This window comes from Cnephaeus nilssonii, assembly GCF_951640355.1.
Source record: "Cnephaeus nilssonii genome assembly, chromosome: X".
Classification (NCBI taxonomy): domain Eukaryota; kingdom Metazoa; phylum Chordata; class Mammalia; order Chiroptera; family Vespertilionidae; genus Cnephaeus; species Cnephaeus nilssonii.
The window spans coordinates 122,780,427-122,803,662 of record NC_137071.1 but is presented as its reverse complement, the minus strand read 5'-3'; the positions used below and the strand labels follow the sequence as shown (position 1 = coordinate 122,803,662).

At 43.9% G+C, this 23,236-nt stretch overlaps 1 protein-coding gene across 1 annotated transcript in view; it reads right to left on the bottom strand.

Annotated features, from left to right (window-relative positions):
• VAMP7 (vesicle associated membrane protein 7) overlaps positions 1 to 13,427 on the bottom strand; it is a 36,226-nt gene extending 22,799 nt beyond the window's left edge. The window contains exons 1-2 of the mRNA XM_079765038.1: positions 13,291 to 13,427; positions 2,635 to 2,789 (exon numbers count right to left, since the gene is read on the bottom strand). Coding sequence (XP_079621164.1) covers positions 2,635 to 2,780 — 146 coding nt within the window. The 5' untranslated portion in view covers positions 2,781 to 2,789; positions 13,291 to 13,427. The remainder of the gene's footprint in view (positions 1 to 2,634; positions 2,790 to 13,290) is intronic.
• Positions 13,428 to 23,236: the final 9,809 nt, after the last annotated feature.

Here is a 23,236-nt window from a genome sequence, read left to right as displayed (position 1 = left end):
CTATCCCTCTCTCCTTCTCCCTTCCCCTCTCTCTAAAATCAACAAAAACATATATATTTTTTAAAAGGATGCTTTGCCTAGAGCAGTGGTTCTCAACCTTTTTAATGCCGCGACCCTTTAATACAGTTCCTCATGTTGTGGTGACCCCCAACCATAAAATTATTTTCGTTGCTACTTCATAACTGTAATTTGGCTGTTAATGAATCGTAATGTAAATATCTGTGTTTTCCGATGGTCCTAGGCCAGTGGTCGGCAAACTCATTAGTCAACAGAGCCAAATATCAACAGTACAACAACTGAAATTTCTTTTGAGAACCAAATATTTTAAACTTAAACTTCTTCTAATGCCACTTCTTCAAAATAGACTCGCCCAGGCCGTGGTATTTTGTGGAAGAGCCACATTCAAGGGGCCAAAGAGGCGCATGTGGCTCGCGAGCCGCAGTTTGCTGACCACAGTCTTAGGCTCTACAGCAGCGGTTCTCAACCTGTGGGAACCGCTAGCAGGGTCGCCTAAGACCATCGGAAAACACAGATATTTACATCACGATTCATAACAGTAGCACAATTACAGTTATGAAGTAGCAACGAAAATAATTTTATGGTTGGGGGTCACCACAATATGAGGAACTGTATTAAAGGGTCGCGGCATTAGAAATGTTGAGAACCACTGGCCTAGAGTGTGAAGAACTGACTGAAAGGAGGACCAGACAGATTCTCCTGCAGTACAGCAGGTAAGCAATGAAGGAGATAAGCTAAAGTACTATAGGCAGAAGAAGGGACAAAGAAGAAACAGAACAGAATCTGGTGATTGGCTATTGGAGGTGAGACACAGGGATAATGCAGCTTTGCCACCTAGATTTCTACCTTGGGCAAGTGGATATACAGAAATATCTGTTGAATTATATTGTTTAAAATATATTTTTATTGATTTCAGAGAGGAATGGAGAGAGAGAGAAACATCAATGATCAGAGAGAATCATTGATCAGCTGCCTCCTGTACGCTCACACTGGGAATTGAGCCCACAACCTGGGCCTGTGCCCTGACCGGAAATCAACCTCTGACCTGGTTCCTAGGTCAATGCTCAAACCACTGAGCCACGCCGGCCGGGCTTGAGTTATATTATTAATGGTCACATAGAGGCTTCATATGAATTACCCAGAGGCGTGGGAACTCAGGCAAAATGTCTTCCTCCACTGCTCTGAAACTGTTCACATCAACTCCACCGATGACTTCCACATTGCTGTATCCAGTGGCGCTCTCTGAAACATTTGCTAGTGGTGACCACTTCCTTTTTCTGGAAAGTGCTTTCTCTCTACTAGATTTTCTTGACAGCAGGCTGGCCTAGTTTATGTAGTCGTCTCTTTCCTTCTCTAGTGAGTTTTCTAGCATCCTCAGCCCCTGCTTTCCTCACACATGCTCCCTGAAGAGCAGCATCCACTCGCATGTTTTATTGTTGATGTTTGTTTTCGGCTACCACAATTGTGATGACTACTCCTAAATCTGACCTATCTCCTGAGTTCTAGGTCTGCATATGCTACTGTCTAGTAGACATATCCAACCGGATGTCCCATAGACAACTTAAACTCACATCCAAAATGGAAGTCATCCTTTTCCCTACAAAATGTATTTCTCCTAAATCACCCTTGGGAGGAACTTGGTGCAAAGAGAACAAAAGGAGATGAGGGATGGTCCCTGCTATCAAGGGGACAGAGACAAAAGATAAAGATTGTAATTATAATACAGTAAGTGTTACAATATGAATAAACCCAGGATTCTACGGAGACACACAAAAAGGGGGACCTGGCCGTAGCTGGTTTGGCTCAGTGGATAGAGCATTGGCCTGTGGACTGAAGGGTCCCGGGTTCAATATGGGTCAAGGGCACATGCCTGGGTTGCGGCTCGATCCCCATTAAGGGGTGTGCAGGAGGCTGTCGAACAATGATTCTCTCTCATCACTGATGTTTCTCTCTCTCTCTGAAATCAATAAAAAAGGGGGGGGGCACCTGGCCCAGCTTGGAGTTCAGGGGTTTCTAGAAGAAGCTGGGTGCAGGGGCAAAGGGTGGGAATGAGGGACATCTGTAATACTGTCAACAATTAAAAAAAAGAAGACAGCCTGGCCAGTGTGAGTCAGTGTTTGAGCATCAACCTATGAACCAGGAGGTCAATGTTCCATTCCCAGTCAGGGCACATGCCCGGGTTGCGGGTTCAATCCCCAGTGGGGGCCGTGCAGGAGGCAGCCAATCAATGATTCTCTCTCATCATTGATGTTTCTATCTCTCACTCCCTCTCCCTTCCTCTCAGAAATCAATAAAAATATATTTTAAAAAATAAATATATATCTTATCTGTATCAAGTTTCACATAGCTTAGAGCTCTATAACAACATCATTTTTACATCTCACATTTCCTTTTCTTTCTTTAAAATATTAAATCACTTCAAATGATAGAATAAAATAATTATAAGTTAAATTTATAATTAATAGAAATTGACATGTTCTAAGCTGGTAAAGGTTACGGGTCTGTCAGCTTATTCAAATTATCTACTAAGCAGTTTCTTTCCTAGTTTTATGCTGTCCTGATTATAATAACAGAATTCACTTCTTTCACCCTTTACCCAGGCTGAGCAGAACTCACCTGCCATGTGAGTATGTTAGTTTGTTATTTTCAGAAGGTATCTTAGCCAGAATCTGCTCCGTCACCTCCAGGAAGTTTCCTCCACACCAAGCATGTTTGGCAAGAATGGTGGTTCCTCTGGCCACAACAGCAAAAAGAATGGCCATGGCTTTAATCTATCAAAGGGGAAAAAAGACACAAAACTTAGAATATCCTATATAATAAAAGGCTAATATGCAAATTGACCAAACGGTGGAACAACCAGTTGCTATGACGCACACTGATCACCAGGGTGTAGACGCTCAATGTAGGAGCTGCCTCCTGGTGGTCAGTGCACTCCCACAGGGGGAGTGCCGCTCAGCCAGAAGCTAAGAGCTGGGCTCATGGCCGGCAAGCGCAGCAGTGGTGTAGCAGAGCTAAGGATGTCTGACTGCTGGTTTAGGCTCGCTCCCCCGAGGACATCCCCCAAGGGCTCCCGGACTGCGAGAGGGCACAGGCCAGGCTGAGGGACCCCAGCCATATGCATGTTGGGGGCGAACAGGCCAGCAGGGGAGGGCCGTTAGGGGTGACCAGGCAGGTAGGCAGGCAGGCAGGCAGGCAGGCAGAGGTGGTTAGAGGTGATCAGGCAGGCAGGGGAGCAGTTAGCGGTATTAGGAAGGCAGGCAGGTGAGTGGTTAGGAGCCAGTGGTCCTGGACTGCGAGAGGGATCGTGCCTAAACCGGCAGTCAGACATCCCCTAAGGGGTCCCGGATTGGAGAGGGTGCAGGCTGGGCTGAGGGACCCCGCCCCCCATGCACGAATTTCGTGCACCAGGCTTCTAGTTCCTTTGATATGATCTTTCAAAAGTAACTCAGTATCATTTATCAACATCTTCCTGGAGACAGTATTGACCAAGACACTATAACATTAAATATAACAGACTTAATTACAGGCTTAACAAGAGCGTCGACCTTCGAACCAGGAGGTCATGGTTTGATTCCTGGTCAGGGCACATGCCTGGGTTGTGGGCTGAATCCATAGTAGGGGGTGTGCAGGAGGCAGCCGATCAATGATTCTTTTTATCACTGATGTTTCTCTCTCTCCTCCTTCCTCTCTGAAATCAATAAAAATATATTTAAAAAGGATCACCATCTTGTAAAAGCTTACAACCTAAACCAGGGGTCCTCAAACTTTTTAAACAGGGGGCCAGTTCACTGTCCCTCAGACCGTTGGAGGGCCAGACTATAGTTTTAAAAAAACTATGAACAAATTCCTGTGCACACTGCACTTATCTTATTTTGAAGTAAAAAAAACAAAACGGCAAAAATACCCGCATGTGGCCTGCGGGCTGTAGTTTGAGGACGCCTGGCCTAAACCATGCTGATATGCATAGATATATAGACACTAGAGGCCTGGTGCAGGAGATTCATGCATTGGGGGGTCCCTCAGTCTGGCTTGTGCCCTCTCGCAGTCCAGGAGCCCTCGGGGGATGTCCAACTGACAGCTTAGGGGAGTGGGCCTAAGCCGTCAGTTGGACATCCTTAGCGCTGTGCTCACCAGCCATGAGCCCGGCTTCTGGCTGAGTGGTGCTCCCCCGTGGGAGCGCACTGATCACCAGGGGGCAGCTCCTGCATTGAGCGTCTGTCCCCTGGTGGTCAGTGGGTGTCATAGCGACCAGTTGTTCCACCGTTTGGTTGATTTGCATATTAGCCTTTTATTATATAGGATCGGATACCAAAAAATACATACACACACACACACACACACACACACACACAGTATATATATATATATATATATATATATATATATATATATATATATATACAAGGTGATGTATACATGATACAACACATATACCTTACATTTATGGATAGGTTGCATTTGTAAATTATACAGCACAAATTCATATCACCCTTTAAAAAGTGATGACCATAGATATCAAAGGGACATAAAGACGTCTTCATCCTTTAATTCAATAATACCATCCTGAAAATGTATCCTTGGGAAATAGTTCAACAGAAGTTAGACTCTAGATTCCTAAAGATACCTATGAACAATAATAATAGCCCATATTGTAAAACTTTAGACAATAAAAAAATAATAGCCCACATTTATTAGGGGCTTATTATGTGCTAGGCACCATTTTAAGCATTTTACCAATATTAGCTCATTTGGTCCTCACATCAATGAAATGATGCACTATTATGAAACTTACATTAAAATGAAGAAACTGAACTATAGATGACTTATATAATTTGCCCCAAATTAAAGAGCTGGGAAGTGATAGAGTTGGGATTTAAATCCAGGCAGTATGGCTCTAAAAGCCACAATCTTACCCCCTATGTATACTGCCTCTACTAGAAAGGCATTAATTACCCATAATAAAAACGAACTGAAAACAAGCAACCTTCCATAGGAGCGGAGTGCTTCTTTAAATTATCCTTCAGAAACAAAGCATTTCGAAAACAACGCAGCAGGTGTTTAAGATGATTTTTCTCCTATTTATGTATTTGTAGCATTGCTTTCCTCTATAACAGCCCAGTTTGTCTTATCTAATATTATAAACTTATAAAAAGGGATGCCAAAAACTGCCTTCCCAGCCTTCAACGAACTCTTCAACCTAATGCTGTTTGTTATGTTCAGTTTCATCCCATAAGCCAGTGCTTCTCACACTGCAGTGCATGAGTCATCTTAGGTGGCAGGGGAAGCGTCACTTGTTAAAATTTCACATTCTTGGCAGTATCCCCTGCAGTTCTGATTCAGTAGGACTGATGCGGGGCCTCGAATATGTATCTAATACCAGCCTGCCTGGATGCAGGTGATTCATACAGCCGAATTTTGTGAAACACAGCAACAGATATAAAGTGCTTGACGTCAGAGACCGACCCCGATTCCTTCTTGGAATCCTAGCCCCGAAGGATAGCACACAGACAGATCATCTCCTTTTTGGATTTCTCCTTACAATAGGGAGCAAGTTATAATTTCTGAATCCCTTTTCATGTTATATCCTTCAATTCTAAAAAACTCAACTGGCCCTAGCCCATTTGGCTCAGTGGATAGAGCGCCGGCCCGTGGACCGAGGGGTCCCCGAGTTCAATTCTGGTCAAGGGCACATGCCTCTCTGGGAGGCTCAACCTCTATCCCTGGTCGGGGCGCATGCGGGAGGCAACCAATAGATATGTCTCTCTCACATTGATGTCTCTCTTTCTGTATCTCTCCCAGTCCCTTCCATTCTTTCTAAAAATCACTGGAAAAATATCCTCGGGAGGATTAACAACAACAGGAAAATAAATAAGAATGAAAGGAGTGTTTCTGGGGGGAAAAAGTAAAAAAGAAAAACCTCAACTGACCCTGTAACATTCTCCAAATATTACTCCATTTTTAAAAATCATAATCTACACACTCTCTCTGCTTCTCTACCTCCTTTTAACTCTCCAACTTACTATATTCTGGCTTTTGTCCTCAACACTCCATAAAACGGTGCTTGCTAAGATCACCAACTGCCTCTCTGTTGCAAAATTTGGTGGTAACTTCTCTATTCTCACCTCACTTGACCTCCCAGAACAGTCAGCACCGTGGACTAAGCCCTCTTTCTTGAAATTCTCCTATATGCCTGGCTCTCCTGTCATCTTGCTAGTCCACCTCCTCTAGTTTACCTCTAAATGTTGAATTTCCACGGGGATTGGTTCTGCACTCTTATCCCTAGATGAGCTGATCCAGACCTGCCATTTTCAACATGATTTATTTGCTGAAGACACATTGCATGCAAGAAACAAAACAGCCCTGGCCGGTGCGGCTCAGCTGGTTGAGTGTCGTCCCATAACACCAAAAGGTGGCAGTTGGATTCCCAATCAGGGCGCATACCTAGGTTGCGGGTTTGATCTCAGGTTGAGGCGCGTGCGGGGGGGTGGGGGGGGGGAAGGGAAGGGGTCCACCAATCAATGTTTCTCTCTCTCTCTCTAAAAAAAAATGTTTTTAAAGAAACAAAACAAAGTAGAAAAAAGAAGCAAAGGCACACCAAAATTGAGGGAAAACCAAAGATAAACCCCAAGATGCAACAAATAGCTGAGGGAAAGATAGGTGAATAGGGATCCACAAAGAAGACTGGGGCCCGGTCCTTGTGGCTCAGTGGTTGAGCATCAACCCATGAACCAGGAGGTCCCAGTTCGATTCCTGGTCAGGGCACATGGCTGGGTTGTGGGCTCAGTCCTCAGTGTGGGGTGTGCAGGAGGCAGCCGATTGATGATTCTCTCTCATCACTGATGTTTCTACCTCTCTCTCCCTCTCTGAAATACATACATACATACATACATACATACATACATACATACGACTGGGTAAGTGAAAGAAAAGCCAGAAGAGCGTGGTGGCTTGGAAACCAAGGGGAAAGAAAGCTTCAAGAAGGACAAGTGTCATATCCTGGCTGTGTTCACTGATGCACAGTATGATGACTCTAAAACAGTCACTGAAATTTTGTAAGGAAGGAGGTCATTGGTTAGGGTCAACGAGACACGCCATGGAGTGGAACAAAAACACAAAGAGAAACAGAGATGAAGAATCGTATGGTTCCTGACACACAGAGATGGAAAAGGAGCAGGCTCGGTCCCTTAGCAGCTGGAAGAAGAAAACTGAGTTTGGCAACCACACAGAAACATCCAGTGTCTTCGTGGACCCTAAGTTCATTATGAACCGACATGAGGTAATTGCTTCAAAAGCATATGTAATCTTCAATTACATTCAGAAACAGGGTATCTTGATCTCTTCAAGTACTACTGCCATTGTACTCGGTGGTAGTTAGAACACCAGTGGAATACCGAGTTCAGTTCTGGGTATAGTATTTCAAGAATGCACGGAAGGGCAACGGTATGGGCGAGGGACCTGGAGATTGTATCACTTCAGAATGGCCAGAGGAACTAGAAATCTTTCACAAGAGAAAGAGAAGACTTAGAGGGAATGTGACAGCAGTCTTCGAGTTGATCTAAAAGTACAGTCACCTGGAACAGGGCGCGTTATTGGGATTATAACTAAGAACAATGGATATCAGTTACAGGGAAGCAGTGTTTTAGTCAATAAAAGCAATCCTCAATTTAAAAAATGCCTGACTGCTGAACACTGAGTACATAGCAACAAACTTTACTTTCCTCTCATATGTCACTAATAGGAATGTCTTACTCGCTCCTATACTGCTAAAAACCCCACCTATCACTGGGCCAGTGTGGCTCAGTGGCTGAGCGTTGACCTATGAACCAGGAGGTCATGGTTCAATTCCTGGTCAGGGCACATGCCCAGGTTGCAGGCTCGATCCCCAGTGTGGGGTGTGCAGGAGGCAGCCAATCAATGATTCTCTCTCATCATTGATGTTTCTATCTCTCCAGCCCTCTCCCTTCCTCTCTGAAATCAATAAAAATATATTTAAAAAAACCTACCTATCATCCAGTCTCACCTTCCCCCCACTGTAATCCCTTGTAATATAATCCGTAATGTCTGAATGAGTATTGGGATCATAGAAACAACTGTGACAGGAATAATACTGCATTGGAAATAAAAAAACCTGGCTCTGCTAATTATCAGCAGTTAGTGAATGTCCAATAAACCACAGAGTGCTATTCAAATATATTTAAGAAGAGAAAGAATGAAAAGATAAGCCAGAGAGAGAAAAGAAGAAGATAATGGGATATACAGGAAAGCCCCGTCTCACCGTTCTTCCATTCTTTTATTCTCTGCTTGCTTAGTCCCACAGCCATCATCCCAATTCTACTCCATTCCTGCTAGGAATTGTGTATGAGTTTCCTGTGGACCATTCTAAAAAGTGCAGGAAGTATTAAGGCTTAAAGCGATTTCAGAAGCCTGAAATCAAGATGCTGGCAGGGCCATGGTCCCTCTGAAATCGGTAGGAGAGAATCCTTCCTTGTCTCTTCCTAGCTACTGGTGCTTTGCTGGCAAGCCATGGCGGCAGCTGAAGCACTTCAGTCTCTGCCTCCATAGTCAAACCGTCCACGTTTTCACATGGCATTCTCCGTGTCTCTTCTCTCCTTATAAGGATACCTACTCCAGTCAGGCCGGTGTGGCTCAGTGGTTGAGTGTGGCCCTATGAACCAGGAGGTCACAGTTCAGTCCTAGTCAGGACACATGCCCGGGTTGTGGGCTCGATCCCCAGTGTGGGGCGTGCAGGTGGCAGCCGTTCAATGATTCTCTCTCATCATTGATGTTTCTCTCTCTCTCTCCCTCTCCCTTCCTCTCTGAAATCAATAAAAAAAACATTTTTAAAAAAGGATACCTACTCCAGTATGACCTCATGTTAACTTACAGCTTAATGACGACAACTGCAAAGACCCTACTTCCAAATAAGATCATACTCACAGATATCAGGGGTCAGGATTCAACATATCTTCTTTGAGGACACAATAAACCCCCACCTTAGGGATTAACCGTTCCTCCCAAATCACTTCTATTCTCCCTTCCACATATTCACATCACCCAAACTTGCCTCACTTTCCTCTCCAAAACCTCTATCCCATCTCTTTCCTTACTTATGTACGAGTCCTTACAGCAGTGGGTGAGAAGGGCAACCTCCCATAGCTTGGAGTTAGAGAAGGACTATTTCTACAGCCTAGAACAGTGGTCGGCAAACTGCGGCTCGCGAGCCACATGCGGCTCTTTGGCCCCTTGAGTCTTTAGCAAAGGCCAGCTTAGGAGTACCCTGATTACATTAATAGCAATGTATCTGCCTATATAGTTTAAGTTTAAAAATTTGGGCTCTCAAAAGAAATTTTAATCGTTGTACTGTTGATATTAGGCTCTGTTGACTAATGAGTTTGCCGACCACTGGCCTAGAAGTTTCCAAGGAAAGAACATTTTTGTTCCAGTTGCTAGGATTCCCCCCAAAAGAAAAAAATATATGCTATGAGGAAATCCAAATGAGAAATCTGGATGTAGTTTTTTTTGTTGTTGTTTGTTTGTTTGTTTGTTTTGTGTGTGTGTGTGTGTGTTTTGTAGAATTATTATTATAAATTGTGGTGAAAGTCTTGAAGTCCATTAAAAAGATGCTACTGGTTGGCATACCAACCAAAACATCATAAGTAGCATTGTTTATAGAGGAAATTGCATCCAGAGGGTCAAACAATAATCTTACAAAGAAACCTTAGGAATATATATATTTGTAATTAAGGGACCGCCTATTATTTGTAAAAAATTGCTAACAAAATAGCACAGGATTGATGCAAATGCTCCTCCTCCGTGGAGGTATCTTCAAGTGGAGGTTGAAGAGTTTCAGGTAACTGATGAGGAGAAAAGGCCAGCTCAGTGCTTCTCACACTCCAGTCTATGTGTTCTGAGAAATTTTTAAATTCTGTATTTTTATTTTGATAAAATTTTAAAATGTATGCCCTAGCCAGTTTGGCTCAGTGGATAGAATGTCGGCCCATGGACTGAAGGGTCCCGGGTTCAATTCTGGTCAACAGCACATACCTGGGTTGCAGGCTCGAACCCTGGCCCTGGTCAGGGTGCATGCGGGAGGCAACCAATCAATGTCTCTCTCTCACATCGATATTTCTCTGTCTCTCCCTTCCAGTCTCTCTAAAAAAAAAAAACCAATGGAAAAATACCCTTGGATGAGGATTAAAAGAAATTTAAGCCGGGCCGGCATGGCTCAGTGGTTGCACATCGACCTATGAATCAGGAGGTTGGGGTTCAATTCTCAGTCAGGGCACATGCCCGGGTAGCGGGTTCGATCCCCAGTGTGGGGCGTGCAGAGGCAGCTGATTGATGTTTATCTCTCATCATTGATGTATCTGTCTCTCTCTCCCTCTCCCTTCCTCTCTGAAATCAATAAAAAATATTTTTTAAAAAATTAAAAATGTATATGAATATTCTGGATCACTGACTTGTATACCTTATAAATGAGTGATGGCACACAACACAATGCTCCATTTGCATTATGAAGTCACAGGTACCAAGAAGGTCCCTAAAATGACAATGCTTAATTTTTAATGTAATGGAAGCATGTCTGGCAGCTCTTAGGTTGGCATATCCTGAAATCATAATGACAATAATAACTCAAGCACTCTTGAATTTCTGTTGTGCTTTTATAATCAGTTATAAAGATGAAATGTATCTTTCACAGTGACAATTCACAATGGAACGATATCTGCATTGAAAAAACTTAAGAATTGAGACATTCATCTGACATTCTGAAAATGACAATGTGGCAGAATAACAAGGACAGTAGGTACGTTTTCTCACGCTCAGGAGAAAATAATACTCCAAGATGTGCTTGTACGAAGTGGAAACCAAATGATACAATAATGTGCTGTATAAATAAAGGCTGTCCAACTGTTCAAACAGAAAAGGAAGTGGAAGAATTAATTCATTGCGTAACACATGGTAATGATTAACCCAAAATAAAAAAGTATTCTATATCATTTTTTATATTATTGCAAGGGGATCTATTATTGAATGGTCTACATTTGATTAATGAAAAGGTTTGGGGCTATGTCTAATGGCCTCATATAAAGAAGGTCTCGAGTAAGTTAAAAAATTTGAATTGGACCAAATAGTTTTTCTATTTCAATTCAACACGTGTGTTCTGAAGGTTTACTATGTGGCAGTCAATGTAGTAGACACTGAATATGAAGACCACTAAAAAAAAGACCTCTACACTCAAGGGAGCCATAGTACAATGGGGAAGACAGACAGACAAATCAATGCAATAAATTGTAACGAGTGAGTAATATAAGAATGTACACAACTGTTCAGGAGATTTCTTAAAATTTTGTGTTTATCACACCTTGATTAAGATAAAAAAGAATGCAGGTGTCAGCCTACATATTAGGAAATTTCTCAGTATACTGTTACAACTATTTCTCTTTGAGAGGGAGGTCAAAGTGTCTATTTTATCCTCACTAGGTTCTCAGTGTCCAGCACAGTGCCTGGCATATACTATTCCCTCAAGTATTTCGGACACTGAACATGATTTGGTTTTAAATATACTATAGCTCTAGCTGGTTTGGCTCAGTGGATAGAGTGTCGGCCTGAGGACTGAAGGGTCCCAAGTTCAATTCCAGTCAAGGGCACGTACTTCAGTTGCAGGCTCCATCCCTGGCCCTGGTCTAGTCCAGGCGCCTGGGAGGCAACCAATTGATGTGTCTCTCACACATCGATATTTCCCTCTCTCTGTCTCTCCTCATCCCTTCCACTCTCTCCAAAAATCAATGGGAGCCCTGGCCGGTTTGGCTCAATGGAAAGAGCATCGGCCTGTGGACTGAAGGGCCACAAGTTCGATTCCGGTCAAGGGCACATGCCCGGGTTGCGGGCTCAATCCCCAGTGTGGGATGTGCAGGAGGCAGCTGGTCAATGATTCTCTCTCATCACTGATGTTTCTATCTCTCTCCATCTCCCTTCCTCTCTGAAATCAATAAAAATATATTATACAAAAAATGGGGAAAATAAATATACTATAAATGATAGATAACTTTATTAGTAGGATCTGGCAAAAAGAATGTTTGTTACCAACTATCTCCCTACGTAAGATAAAGCCGTTGATCTGAGAATAATCCACCCCCCAACTCTTTTGTCTGGGTCTGAGGAGGAAATAAACCAACGACAGATAAACCACCACTTCTGATGTAATAACGTTGGAGGAGACAGAAGAGTGAAGAACAGACGTTGATATGACAGAGGAAAAGAAGTGTTTATGAACAGCCTTAAGTCTAGTCACAGCCCAAGACTGTTCTTGTTGGTATTGTAAATATTCTTTTTGGGTGATGCTCTTAGACCCAACCCAATTGCTCTGACATTCTCGGAACAGTAGCCTACCCTGTCAAGTCAACCACTTGTTTTATGTTACACGGACTACCACTGCCACCATATAGCATGATCTTGATATTCTTTGTTCCCAAACATGTAAGCTACTGAGAGTAGCGATTTCCTATGTCTTGTTTCCAGCCATATCCCTTGCACTTAGAAGAGTGTCTAACACAGAATAGCTGTCAGTGCTCTCAGACACAGCTCTTCAAAGGGAAAGAAAGTCCCAAACATGACACTATCCTCTGGGATCATGGCTGGGACAATGGAGGTACAGGTAGTTGAGAAAATGTATTAAGGCAGAAAAGGGGTTGACAACTGACGGGGGGTGTTTTGGGGGAGGGAGATGTAAAGCATGTACCAGAGGAGCTATTACAGGGTCAGAGTTTGTTAAATATTGGCCAATAACAACACCACACATGTCTGGCGTTGAGAAAATAGTGGGTGGAAGTAAGGGTTCCTAACCGAACCGAGGAGGAAGAGTGTCAACACTGAGGGGTGGAGGATGGGCACGCGGAGGGCTAGAGACCCACGTAGGAGCCCAGGATGGGGAGGAGAAGCAGAAAGTGACGTCATAAAAGCCAGGGCGTCAAGGGGGAGTTTTCAGAAAACTCAAGAGACGCCGAGAGATTCAATGCCAGCTTAATTCAAGTTGTCATCTGTCCCCCTCCTGTATGTGACGCATCCTGACACTCTTTTATCTCGCGGCCTTTTCAGTGGCGTAGCACTCCCTTCGCCAAAACTGTACCCGGCTGACAAAACTGTCGACGACGGAGAAGCCCAAGTCACCCTAAGCACTGCCTCCTCTTTCTACCCCGGCACGTCCGGGGCCACATCTCTGCCCTCCCTCCGCTGTCGCTCCCCGCCTTCCGCCGAGCGCCCCGCTCCGTTTACCTGGCCGGACGCCCCCTGAGAGCGCACGGGCTCCGGACGGAGGGGCGCGGTTCAGCGGAGGGTCTCTAACTCCCGGCTCCCAGGAAAGGCTGGGACCGGACGCCGCCAGCTTCCGGGTACGGAGCCCCGCCCGCGCGCGGCCTCCTGGGAATGTGAGGGTTCCTCCAATGGGAGCGGGTTTAGGGGTGGGGCCTGTGCGTTCCCAGCCGCCCGCACTTCCCAGGAGCCGCACTGCATTCTGGGAGTGGTAGTTGCAGACTGGGTTATAGCCTAGTGACTGTCACATGTTCAGTCAATCCCTTGCTTAACGGACGTCAAGCGCTATTCCTTCCAGGAAAACGAGAGGATGGAATGTCACAAAGCGTCTACCAGCATTGAGTTGGCGGGATAAATGAAGAGCCGATCTTGTCCCACCAACTGCCTGCTTAGTCTCAGCACGTAATGTACACACGTACAAAATAGAATTTATTTGGCAGGGATTCCCTCTAATTTACCCACAAAAATTTCTAACCTCTTTGGAACCCTCTGGTGAGGACCTGCTTCCTTTATCCCATTCTTTTGCGATAACAACTACTGCTACTACTACTACTCTACTTAAAAAAATTTTTTTATTGATTTCAGAGAGGAAGGGAGAGGGAGAGAGAGATGGAAACATCAATGATGAGAGAGAATAGGATTGAGCCCACAACCTGGGAATCTAACTGCGACCTCCTGGTTCATAGGTCAATGCTCAACCACTGAGCAACCTCCAGCTGGGCACTACTACTCTACTTTGATCTAAGCTCCCCCATCTGCTTTTATATCCCCATTCCCTTTTACCAACTCTGAGTCTAGCTCCACTGATGAATTCTTTTAGTCTCCTGGCTTTTCAATGGTTCCCTGCTAATTCGCTTTTTCTTATCAACACTTAAAGACTGTAAAAGTTTCTCTCATCTAAAATATTCCAAAATCATCTTCCTCAACCCCACACCCTCCAAACCCCTTACACACATAGACTTAACCTTGTGGTCTTTCTCCCCCCTCTCCTTTCCAGTCAAGATTCTTAACAGTGTTGCTAAAACAAATAGACACTTTTCGACCATTACCATACCTTGATTCTGCAGGACTTTGCATAGATTATTCCCTCCTCCTTGAAATCTTAGTTCCAGCTGCTTTAACAAAAGACCACAGATCGGAAGGCTTAAACAACAGAAATTTATTCCTCACAGTTTGGGAGGCTAGGAAGTTCCAGACCAGGTGCCAGTATGCTCAGGTTCTGGTGAGGACCTGCCTCCCAGCTTGCAGACTGCTGTATTCTTGCTGTGTCCCCACAAGGCAGAGAGACACCCTCACTTTCACATCTTTTACAAGGGCACTAATCCCATTCATGAGGGCTCCACACTCATGACCTAATTACCTTCCAAAGGCCCCACCTCTAAATACCATCACTTGATAATTTGGGCTCAAATATATAAATTTGGGTGGAGAGCACAAACATTCACTTCATAGCCCCCTCTAGTCTCTTAGCTCTTTCTAAGATGTTGCATCCCCCTGGTTTCTCTTTCACTTCTGTGCAGTTTCTCATTTTCCTTTGAAACGTTCATGTTCCATAGGACTCTGCCCTAGACTCTTTTTTTTCCTTACTCTTCACACTTTTTTGGGGGTGATTTTAACTATTACCATTGTTTTAGTTGTCGGTATGCTGATTATCCCCACATACAGGAAGGCCAGACAGAACTCCTGTAACTGAGACTGAAATATCTAATGACAGCTGGGCATCTCTTTCAGGCACCTAAAACTTAACATAGTATTCAGTGGCCTAATACATGTCTACTCTCCCCTCTCCCACAACCTGCTCCTCCTCCTCTCAGCCCATTTCAGTGACTGGCACAACCATGCAATCAGTTGCCCACATTAGGAAACTGGGTATCATTTTACCCCCTCACTGCTCACTTCCAATAACCAAGTCATTAATTCTATTTCCTAAATATTTTACTTTCAAGCTTCAGTTTTCTTATCTTAATAATGAGGATACTAATGTCAGGCCAGCGTGGCTCAGTGGTTGAGTGTCGACCTATGAACAGGATGTCATGGTTCTATTCCAGGTCAGGGCACATGTCTACGTTGTGGGCTCCATCCCCAGTGTGGGGTGTGCAGGAGGCAGCCAATCAATGATTCTCTCTCATCATTGGTGTTTCTATCTTTCTCTCCCTCTCCCTTCCTCCCTGAAATCAAATAAAAATTTATTTAAAAAACAAATAAATAAAATGATGATAATAATGGTATCTATGTTCAAGGATTATTGAAATGCTTAATAAGCAGTAGTGCCAGGCAGAGAGTAAGCATTCAAGGATAAGTATTTATTAAACAAGCATTGTGTTTGTCATTAGTTCTCCTTCATTAGGTCTTAATGATAGCTAGCATTTACTTTTTTTATTTAGTTTATATTTGGAAATAAATAAAAGGGGGAAAAACAAGAAATGGTGAGATAGTTTGTGCAAGTTACTCCCACTCCATTCCTCAGTATTTTTTCAAGCATGGCACAATAGAGTACTGGTTGTACTATGCACATGGTTCTACTCTAACGTGTACAGGATATACTATATCTTATTGTTACCAGCTCTGGATGGGCTATCGAGAAACTGAAGTACATTCAGAGAATTGTGACTAAAATGATCTGGGCACTAGAAAACAGAATTAATGTCTCTGTTCCTATTGTATCTTCTTCACCACCACCACCCCCCCCCTTCTCACTTGAGATTGCATCTAAAACGAAATCTCTCCACTTCAAAATCCTACTTAAAACTTTCATTGCCTCCCTGTAATATAGGGGAGAAAGTCCAAGATGAAGGCTTCCGTGAACTGACCTCTCTCTATCTCTCCTGCTTTATATTCTGCTTCTCTCACCAACACATCCTGTGTTCAAGTTTGCTCCTGTATTGTGGTATTCACCCATCCATCCATTCATCCACCCATTCATCCATTCATTCAACAAATGTATACTAAGTACCTACTATGAGCCAGCCTTGTTCTGGACACTGGAGATAAACAGTGAATGAGAAAGACAATGTCCTTGCCTATATAGAGTTAGCACCTCATTACCATGCTCTTCCATGCCTCAGTGCCTTTGCACATGCTGTCTCCCCTGTCTAAATCTTATTTATTCTTCAAGATCTAGCTCAAATATCACATCTTTATTTTCTAGCAAAGTATGTGCTTCTTTTATCAACTTTATCCACCCTCTGTAAAGGCTTACTTTTCATATTAATAATAGTTTTATTAAATACCGATTCTTTGAGAGACAGCATAATATCTTAGAAATAGAATGAGTTTTTGGAGTCTAAATTATTCCACATTCTCTCCTAAAGTAATATCATCTGTGTTCTAAAACTTGTATATCTAGCATAAGCCTTTATATTAGTAAATCAGAGACGATCTCTCTGAGGAGGGAACATTTAAGCTGAAACCTGAATGTCAAGGAAGAATAAGCCACAAGAAGATGAGAGGAAGCAGAAATAAAGCCAGAGTGACTGATGGTAGTGGAAATGAGGGGAGAATGGTAGGAGAGGACATCACACTAGCCTTCTTTCTGCTCCTCAAATATGTCAAGCTCCTCCCTATCGTATGATCTTTACACCAGCTCTCTCTCCTTGGAGTTCTGTTCCCTCTCATCTTCTTGTGGCCAGAGGGTCTTGCAAGGCTATGAAAGCTAGGATAATAAGTTTGGGTTTTATTCTAAACTAGTGGCCCGGTGCACGAAATTTGTGCACGGAGGGGGGTTCCCTCAGCCCAGCCTGCACCCTCTCCAATCTGGGATCCCTCTCACAATCCAGGACTGCTGGCTCCCAACTGCTCGCCTGCCTGCCTGCCTGATTGCCCATAACCGCTTCTGCCTGCCAGCCTGATCACCCCCTAACCACTCCCCTGCCAGCCTGATCGATGCCTAACTGCCCTCCCCTGCAGGCCTGATTACCCCTAACTGCCCTCCCCTGCCGGCCTGGTCCCCCCCCAACTGCCCTCCTCTGCTGGCCATCTTGTGGCAGCCATCTTGTGTCCATATGGGGACAGCCATCTTTGACCACATGGGGGTGGCCATCTTGTGTGTTGGAGTGACAGTCTATTTGAATATTAGCTCTTTATTATATAGGACTAGGGGCCCAGTGCACGAATTCATGCACCTTGAAAGGAACTGTGGGCCACTAGACTGCGGTAGGCACAGGGGCAGGTCTCGGCCCATCCTCGGCACCCCTGCCCAGCCCCTCCTGCTGCGGCACCTGGTCCCCTGTTCCCAGTCTACCATCAGCCCTGCTCCCACCGCCGCTGCTCCCACATGCTGATAGTGATTGGGGCCAGTGCCAGCAGCGGGTGCGAGTGGGGCCAGTGCCATCAGTGGGTGCTAGCAACGGTTGCTGCCCCAATCGACCCTCAGGAGCAGGGGGAGGTGGAGAAGCCCTCAAGGGCAGTAGGGGCCAGCAGCCGCTGCTCACACCCACTGATGGCGCTGAGCGATTGGGATCAGCGTCAGGCGCCAGCAGCAGGTGCAGTGGTGGCTCCAGTGCTGGCTGCGGGTGCAAGCAGAGCCAGCACTGACAGCAGATGCAAGCACCAGACGGGACCTCGGTGTACGGGAGCAAAGGATTTTCAGTAACCACCTGAGGCTTACCCCAATGACAGCGACCAGCACCCCACCTTGGTCTGGCACCCCTGCTCACCTGCTCCACCATCCTGCCGCGGCCAACACCTGCCATGTTCTGCACACGCCTCCTGGTGGTCAGCACACATGATAGCGATTGGTTGTTCAGTTGTTTGATTGTTCCGGTTGTTCTGCTGTTCGGTCTATTTGCATATTAGCCTTTTATTATATAGGATGTAATGGAAAATAATTAGAGAGGTTCAAGCAAAGGAGTGATATGATCTGATATCTGGGTTTAAAAAATTATCAGACTTTATTTAGCATCCCGATACATTGTCTATTCTGGCAATAATTAATGTGTACAGCTTTCAAGGTATGTTAGTTTCCAAGAAAAAAATGCTTCTGGATATGTACACTAAAGTATATGTGGAACCGTTCAAATAGGTGACTTTATAATTTTCCAATTTAGAAGTTCTGTTACCATTTCATCAAATTACTGAAGAATAGAAACTCTTTCTTTATAATCCATGATTTTAGATAGCTTGAGTTTGTGGAGTCAAAGTTTCAATTTCCATTTTAGTTCCTGCAGCTACCAAACCTGGAATTAAAGAACTTATGGTTTACTTTAGATAACCAAATCCAGTCTCCTCATTGTACACATGAAAAATTTTCTGGTCTTGACAAAGATTAAAAAGCTAAGAAGAGATGTAACCTGGATTACAAACCAGCTCACATGTACCAGATGCTCTAGAAATGTCTGTTGGGCTAAAATAAGATATATATACTACACAGAGCTCTAGTCAGATGTGGGATATCCTGGTTTCACATTCTGCTTACCATGGTCAGATCTCAATGTGTTCATTTATGGTCCACAAACAAATCTAGTGACTATTACTTTGGCATAAAAATCATTGGCATTGAATAAAAAAATGGATAAATGAGTACCCTGAAAAAAAATTGACATTATTGCAGTTCATCACTAATCACCAGTGCTGCTTATACTTCTTTCTCCTGGATATTTGGACTTGGGCAACTTTTCTTCCTCTCTTCAATGCTTGAAACAGACTTACATCAAGAATGCGTGTTTGAGCGGCCAGCATGGCTCAGTGGTTGAGCACCGACCTATGAACCAGGAGGTCATGGTTCGATTCCTGGTTGGACACATGCCTGGGTTGTGGGCTCGATCCCCAGTGTGGGGCGTGCAGGAGGCCACTGATCAATGATTCTCTCTCATCGTTGATATTTCTATCTCTCTCTCCCTCTCCCTTTCTCTCTGAAGTCAATAAAAAATATTTTTAAAAAAGAATGCGTGTTCTCCTTTGAAATTCACAATCAGCAGAGGGAGCTAACATGTTATCAATATATATAAAATCATTGACATTTGAGTATGAGACAGTTTGTTTCTCTTTGCAGCTCATTCTAGTCACAGTCATCACATGTCCTGTTCTGTTCATCTAAGCCAGTGGTCGGCAAACTCATTAGTCAACAGAGCCAAATGTCAACAGTACAACGATTGAAATTTCTTTTGAGAGCCAAATTTTTTAAACTTAAACTTCTTCTAACGCCACTTCTTCAAAATAGACTCGCCCAGGCCGTGGTATTTTGTGGAAGAGCCACACTCAAGGGGCCAAAGAGCCGCATGTGGCTCGCGAGCCGCAGTTTGCTGACCACAGATCTAAGCCATCAGTGGTTCACAGCACCAGTCTTGGCAAAGCAATTGTGGATTACTTCAGAGTTGTTTGTCCCACATAGCAATACAATTTTTCATCATATCAAAACATACCATTTCTTTATATCTTCAATAGAACAATGCTTCTCATACTATACCAAGCACTAACAACATCCAACTTTTTAATTACATTTCAGTCTAATGGCTACACATAGCCATGGTGCTGGTTGGCAAAAAAAAAAAAAAAAAGACCACAGACTTGTTTTAATTTAAACCTCCAGTGTCTGTGTGCAGCTATCCTATATAGTAAAACCCTAATATGCAAATCGACTGAACAGCGGAATGACAGGTTGCTATGATGCACACTGACCACCAGGGGGCAGACGCTCGATGCAGAAGCTGCCCCCTGGTGGTCAGTGCGCTCCTACAGGGGGAGCGCCGCTCAGCCAGAAGCAGGGCTCATGCTGGCGAGTGCAGCAGAGGCAGCGGGAGTCTCTCCTTGCCTCTGCTGCAGGCAGGCAATAAGGAACAAGGGGTCCCAGACTGTGAGAGGGATGTCTGCCTGCCGGGAGGCAGACATCCCCCAAGGGGTCCTGGACTGCAAGAGGGTGCAGACCGGGCTGAGAACCCCCCCCCCCCCCGCCGCCCGCACAAATTTCGTGCATCGGGCCTCTAGTCAGTAATAGAATGTTCACATTCTGGTAAGCCACTTTTCTCTCTAATTGCAGGAGGCATTTCCCAAACAAACTGCCAGACGTCAGTGCATTTTTCCCTTTATATACACAAAGGAAAGTTGTATATATAAAGGCAGTTTTCAAATTTCCATATAAGTGATTCTAATTTCTTGCTCCTCTTAGCACTGCAACAAAGGAAAGCTGATGACCCATTTCTCCATATATATTTATTTTTCCCCAGGATAACATTTTCCTGTCAGAATGTGCCTCTGGTTTTGTAGCAGATTATAGAGGCACATAGATGTGCCTCCATGGAAGTATCTTTTCAGATTTGGCCTCCCATTTTCAAGATGATCTCCAGCAAACAGAGTTGTTGTAGATGCTTCCTTTTCTAGGTGAAGTGACATGATATTGTGATGATGCTGCAAGTGTTGTTGCCAGCCAGAAAGACTTGAGAGATCAACTCCCATCTGGAGAGCAATTTCCTTAGCTTTTTCTAAAATCCAATGAGCATCCAGATATAGAAATATCTGCTCTAGTCTAGCAAAATTATTCAAGTGTTTTATTTCCTAAATTGGCATATTTTGATTCTCTCATTCTGTTATAGATGTTACCTCCCTTGACTGCTTGACTTTTATCTTTTCTTAGTTTTAAAGAAACATACAGAATATTAATAAGGAAATTCCAAATTTTGTGACCATTTCACGTTCTCTTCCCCCCCCCACCCTTTTCTTTCTTATCCACTAATTTCTAGTCCTAGAGAAACTGGGAGCTCGCTATATTTTCTCCTCACTGGTACAGCTTAGACTGGATGGAGTGAAACAGAAAAGGCCTGCTTCGCAGAACAGGAATATTTTTAAAAGGACAGGACCAAGCCCTAGCCGGTTTGGCTCAGTGGATAGAGGGTCAGCTAGAGCATCAGCCAACGACTGAAGGGTCCCGGATTCAATTCCGGTGGAGGGCATATACCTCAGTTGCAGGCTCAATCCCCAGCCCGCTGGGGCCGGAATGGAAGGCAACCAATCGATGTGTCTCTCTTACATCATGTTTCTCTCTGTGTCTCTCCTCCTCCTTTCTACTCTCTCTGAAATCAATAGAAAAACATCCTTGAGTGAGGATTAACAAAAAATAAAATAAAATAAAATAAAATAAAATAAAATAAAATAAAATAAAATAATAGGACGAAGGGCAAGCCCAAGGTGTGGTGCAGCAGATGGAAGTGCAGTACTAACAAGGCAACTTCTTTTTTAAAATTTTGAGGTTTCTAAAGCAAAGGCGATCTCAAATTACAAAAAGGGCTAATTTGAATTATCTTAATCACCGAGTTAAAAGTAAGAGATAGTAATGACTTTGAGGTAGGTATTACTGCTATCAGCAAGTGATTAGATGTAAGTTATAAAAAATGATGAAATGGAGGGCAAGAAAGCACTGATTTGAAATTATCTTGCTTTAAAATTCTGATGGAACATTAACGTCCAGTTCAAAGTCCTCAGCATAAAACCCAGGCATGTCCCATCTGTTGGCTCACTTCTAATTTGACGTAAAGACTCCACATTCTAATGGGATAGCAAACCACACAGAACTGGTATCTCTGTGAAGAGGCCTGTTAAGTTGGCTTTTTTTTTTTTCCACTTTGGCTCATTCCCAGTTGTTTAGGATTTTGACTCCCCAAGCGTTCAGCATTTAACCAATCATTTGTTGGTGGAAGGGGCTCGGATTGTTTCTCCACACATAAAATGGACGTTTGTCATCAACCACTTTTATAATTAGAGAACATCCAGGACACATAGTCCTATCTTCCCCGTTCTCCAACTCTTTCTTCATGAGAATGCAGATGCTCACATAAGTTATCCCCACATGCGCAATTGTAGACTTCTCTGAGACATGATCATGTAGCAAGTCCATGATTCCCACCCTGGAATGCATCAAAGATGTTCTCACCTTGGAGTTTTTACCTCAGCCATTCACTCAGCACTGAATGCTGAACCCCCAGATCTGTGCATATGTCTTTCTTGTCATTCAGGTCCCCGTTTATACTGCCCCTCTTCAGAGGGACTTTCCCTGTCCACTGATCACTATACGTTCTCCTGGTATTTTTTTCCCCATTAATCCTCACTTGAGGATATTTTTCCATTCATTTTTTTCATAGAGAGAGGGAAAGACTGAGAAAAATATTAATGTGAGAGAAACACACCGATTGGTTGCCTCCTGCACGTGCCCTGACCAGGGCCGGGGCCAGTGAGGAGCCTGCAACCGAGGTACGTGCCCTTGACCGGAATCAAATCCTGGACCCTTGGGTCCGCAGGCCCATGCTCTATCCACTGAGCCAAACCAGCTAGGGCTCCTATTTTATTTTCTTTACAAAATTTATGATAATCAAAATAATTTTTTTGGTTTACTTGCTTATTGTCTGTCCGTCCCATTACATTTTATTCAATAGTGGAAAATATAAATCCCAGGAGGTCCAGAACCTTATTGCTTCTGTTCACCTTTCTTTCTCAAGGTGGCACAGAGTGGGTGCTCAATTAGAGTTTGTTGAAAGAATGCATACTAATGAGAAGGGCTAACACTTCTCTGGTACCAAATAGTATTCTAAGGTAAACATATATTACTGCATTTAATCATCACTGTAATGGTGTAAAGAAATTATTATCATCAACCTCCTTTGCCTGGATCTGTGCTTCCTGACCCAGTCCCTCTTGCATAAATTTCAGAAGCACCTTAAGAAGGAACACAAGGAGCGGTGGGCAATCAGTGTTGGTTTGCTAAATCTAACAGTTCTCGACCCATACACAAACTGTTTGCTTCCTTACTCCTCTTCCATTTCCAGTCCTGCCTCCTGGGCCACATTTCCTTGAAAGCTGATGATGAGCATTAAGAAGACGCCAGGATTGTGTGTGTGTGTGGCGGGGGGGGGGGGGGGGGGGGTAGGTTGGGCGAGCCAACCTTTCACAGCAAAATTGTTGGAAGACAGTGAGTAAATGCTAGCGA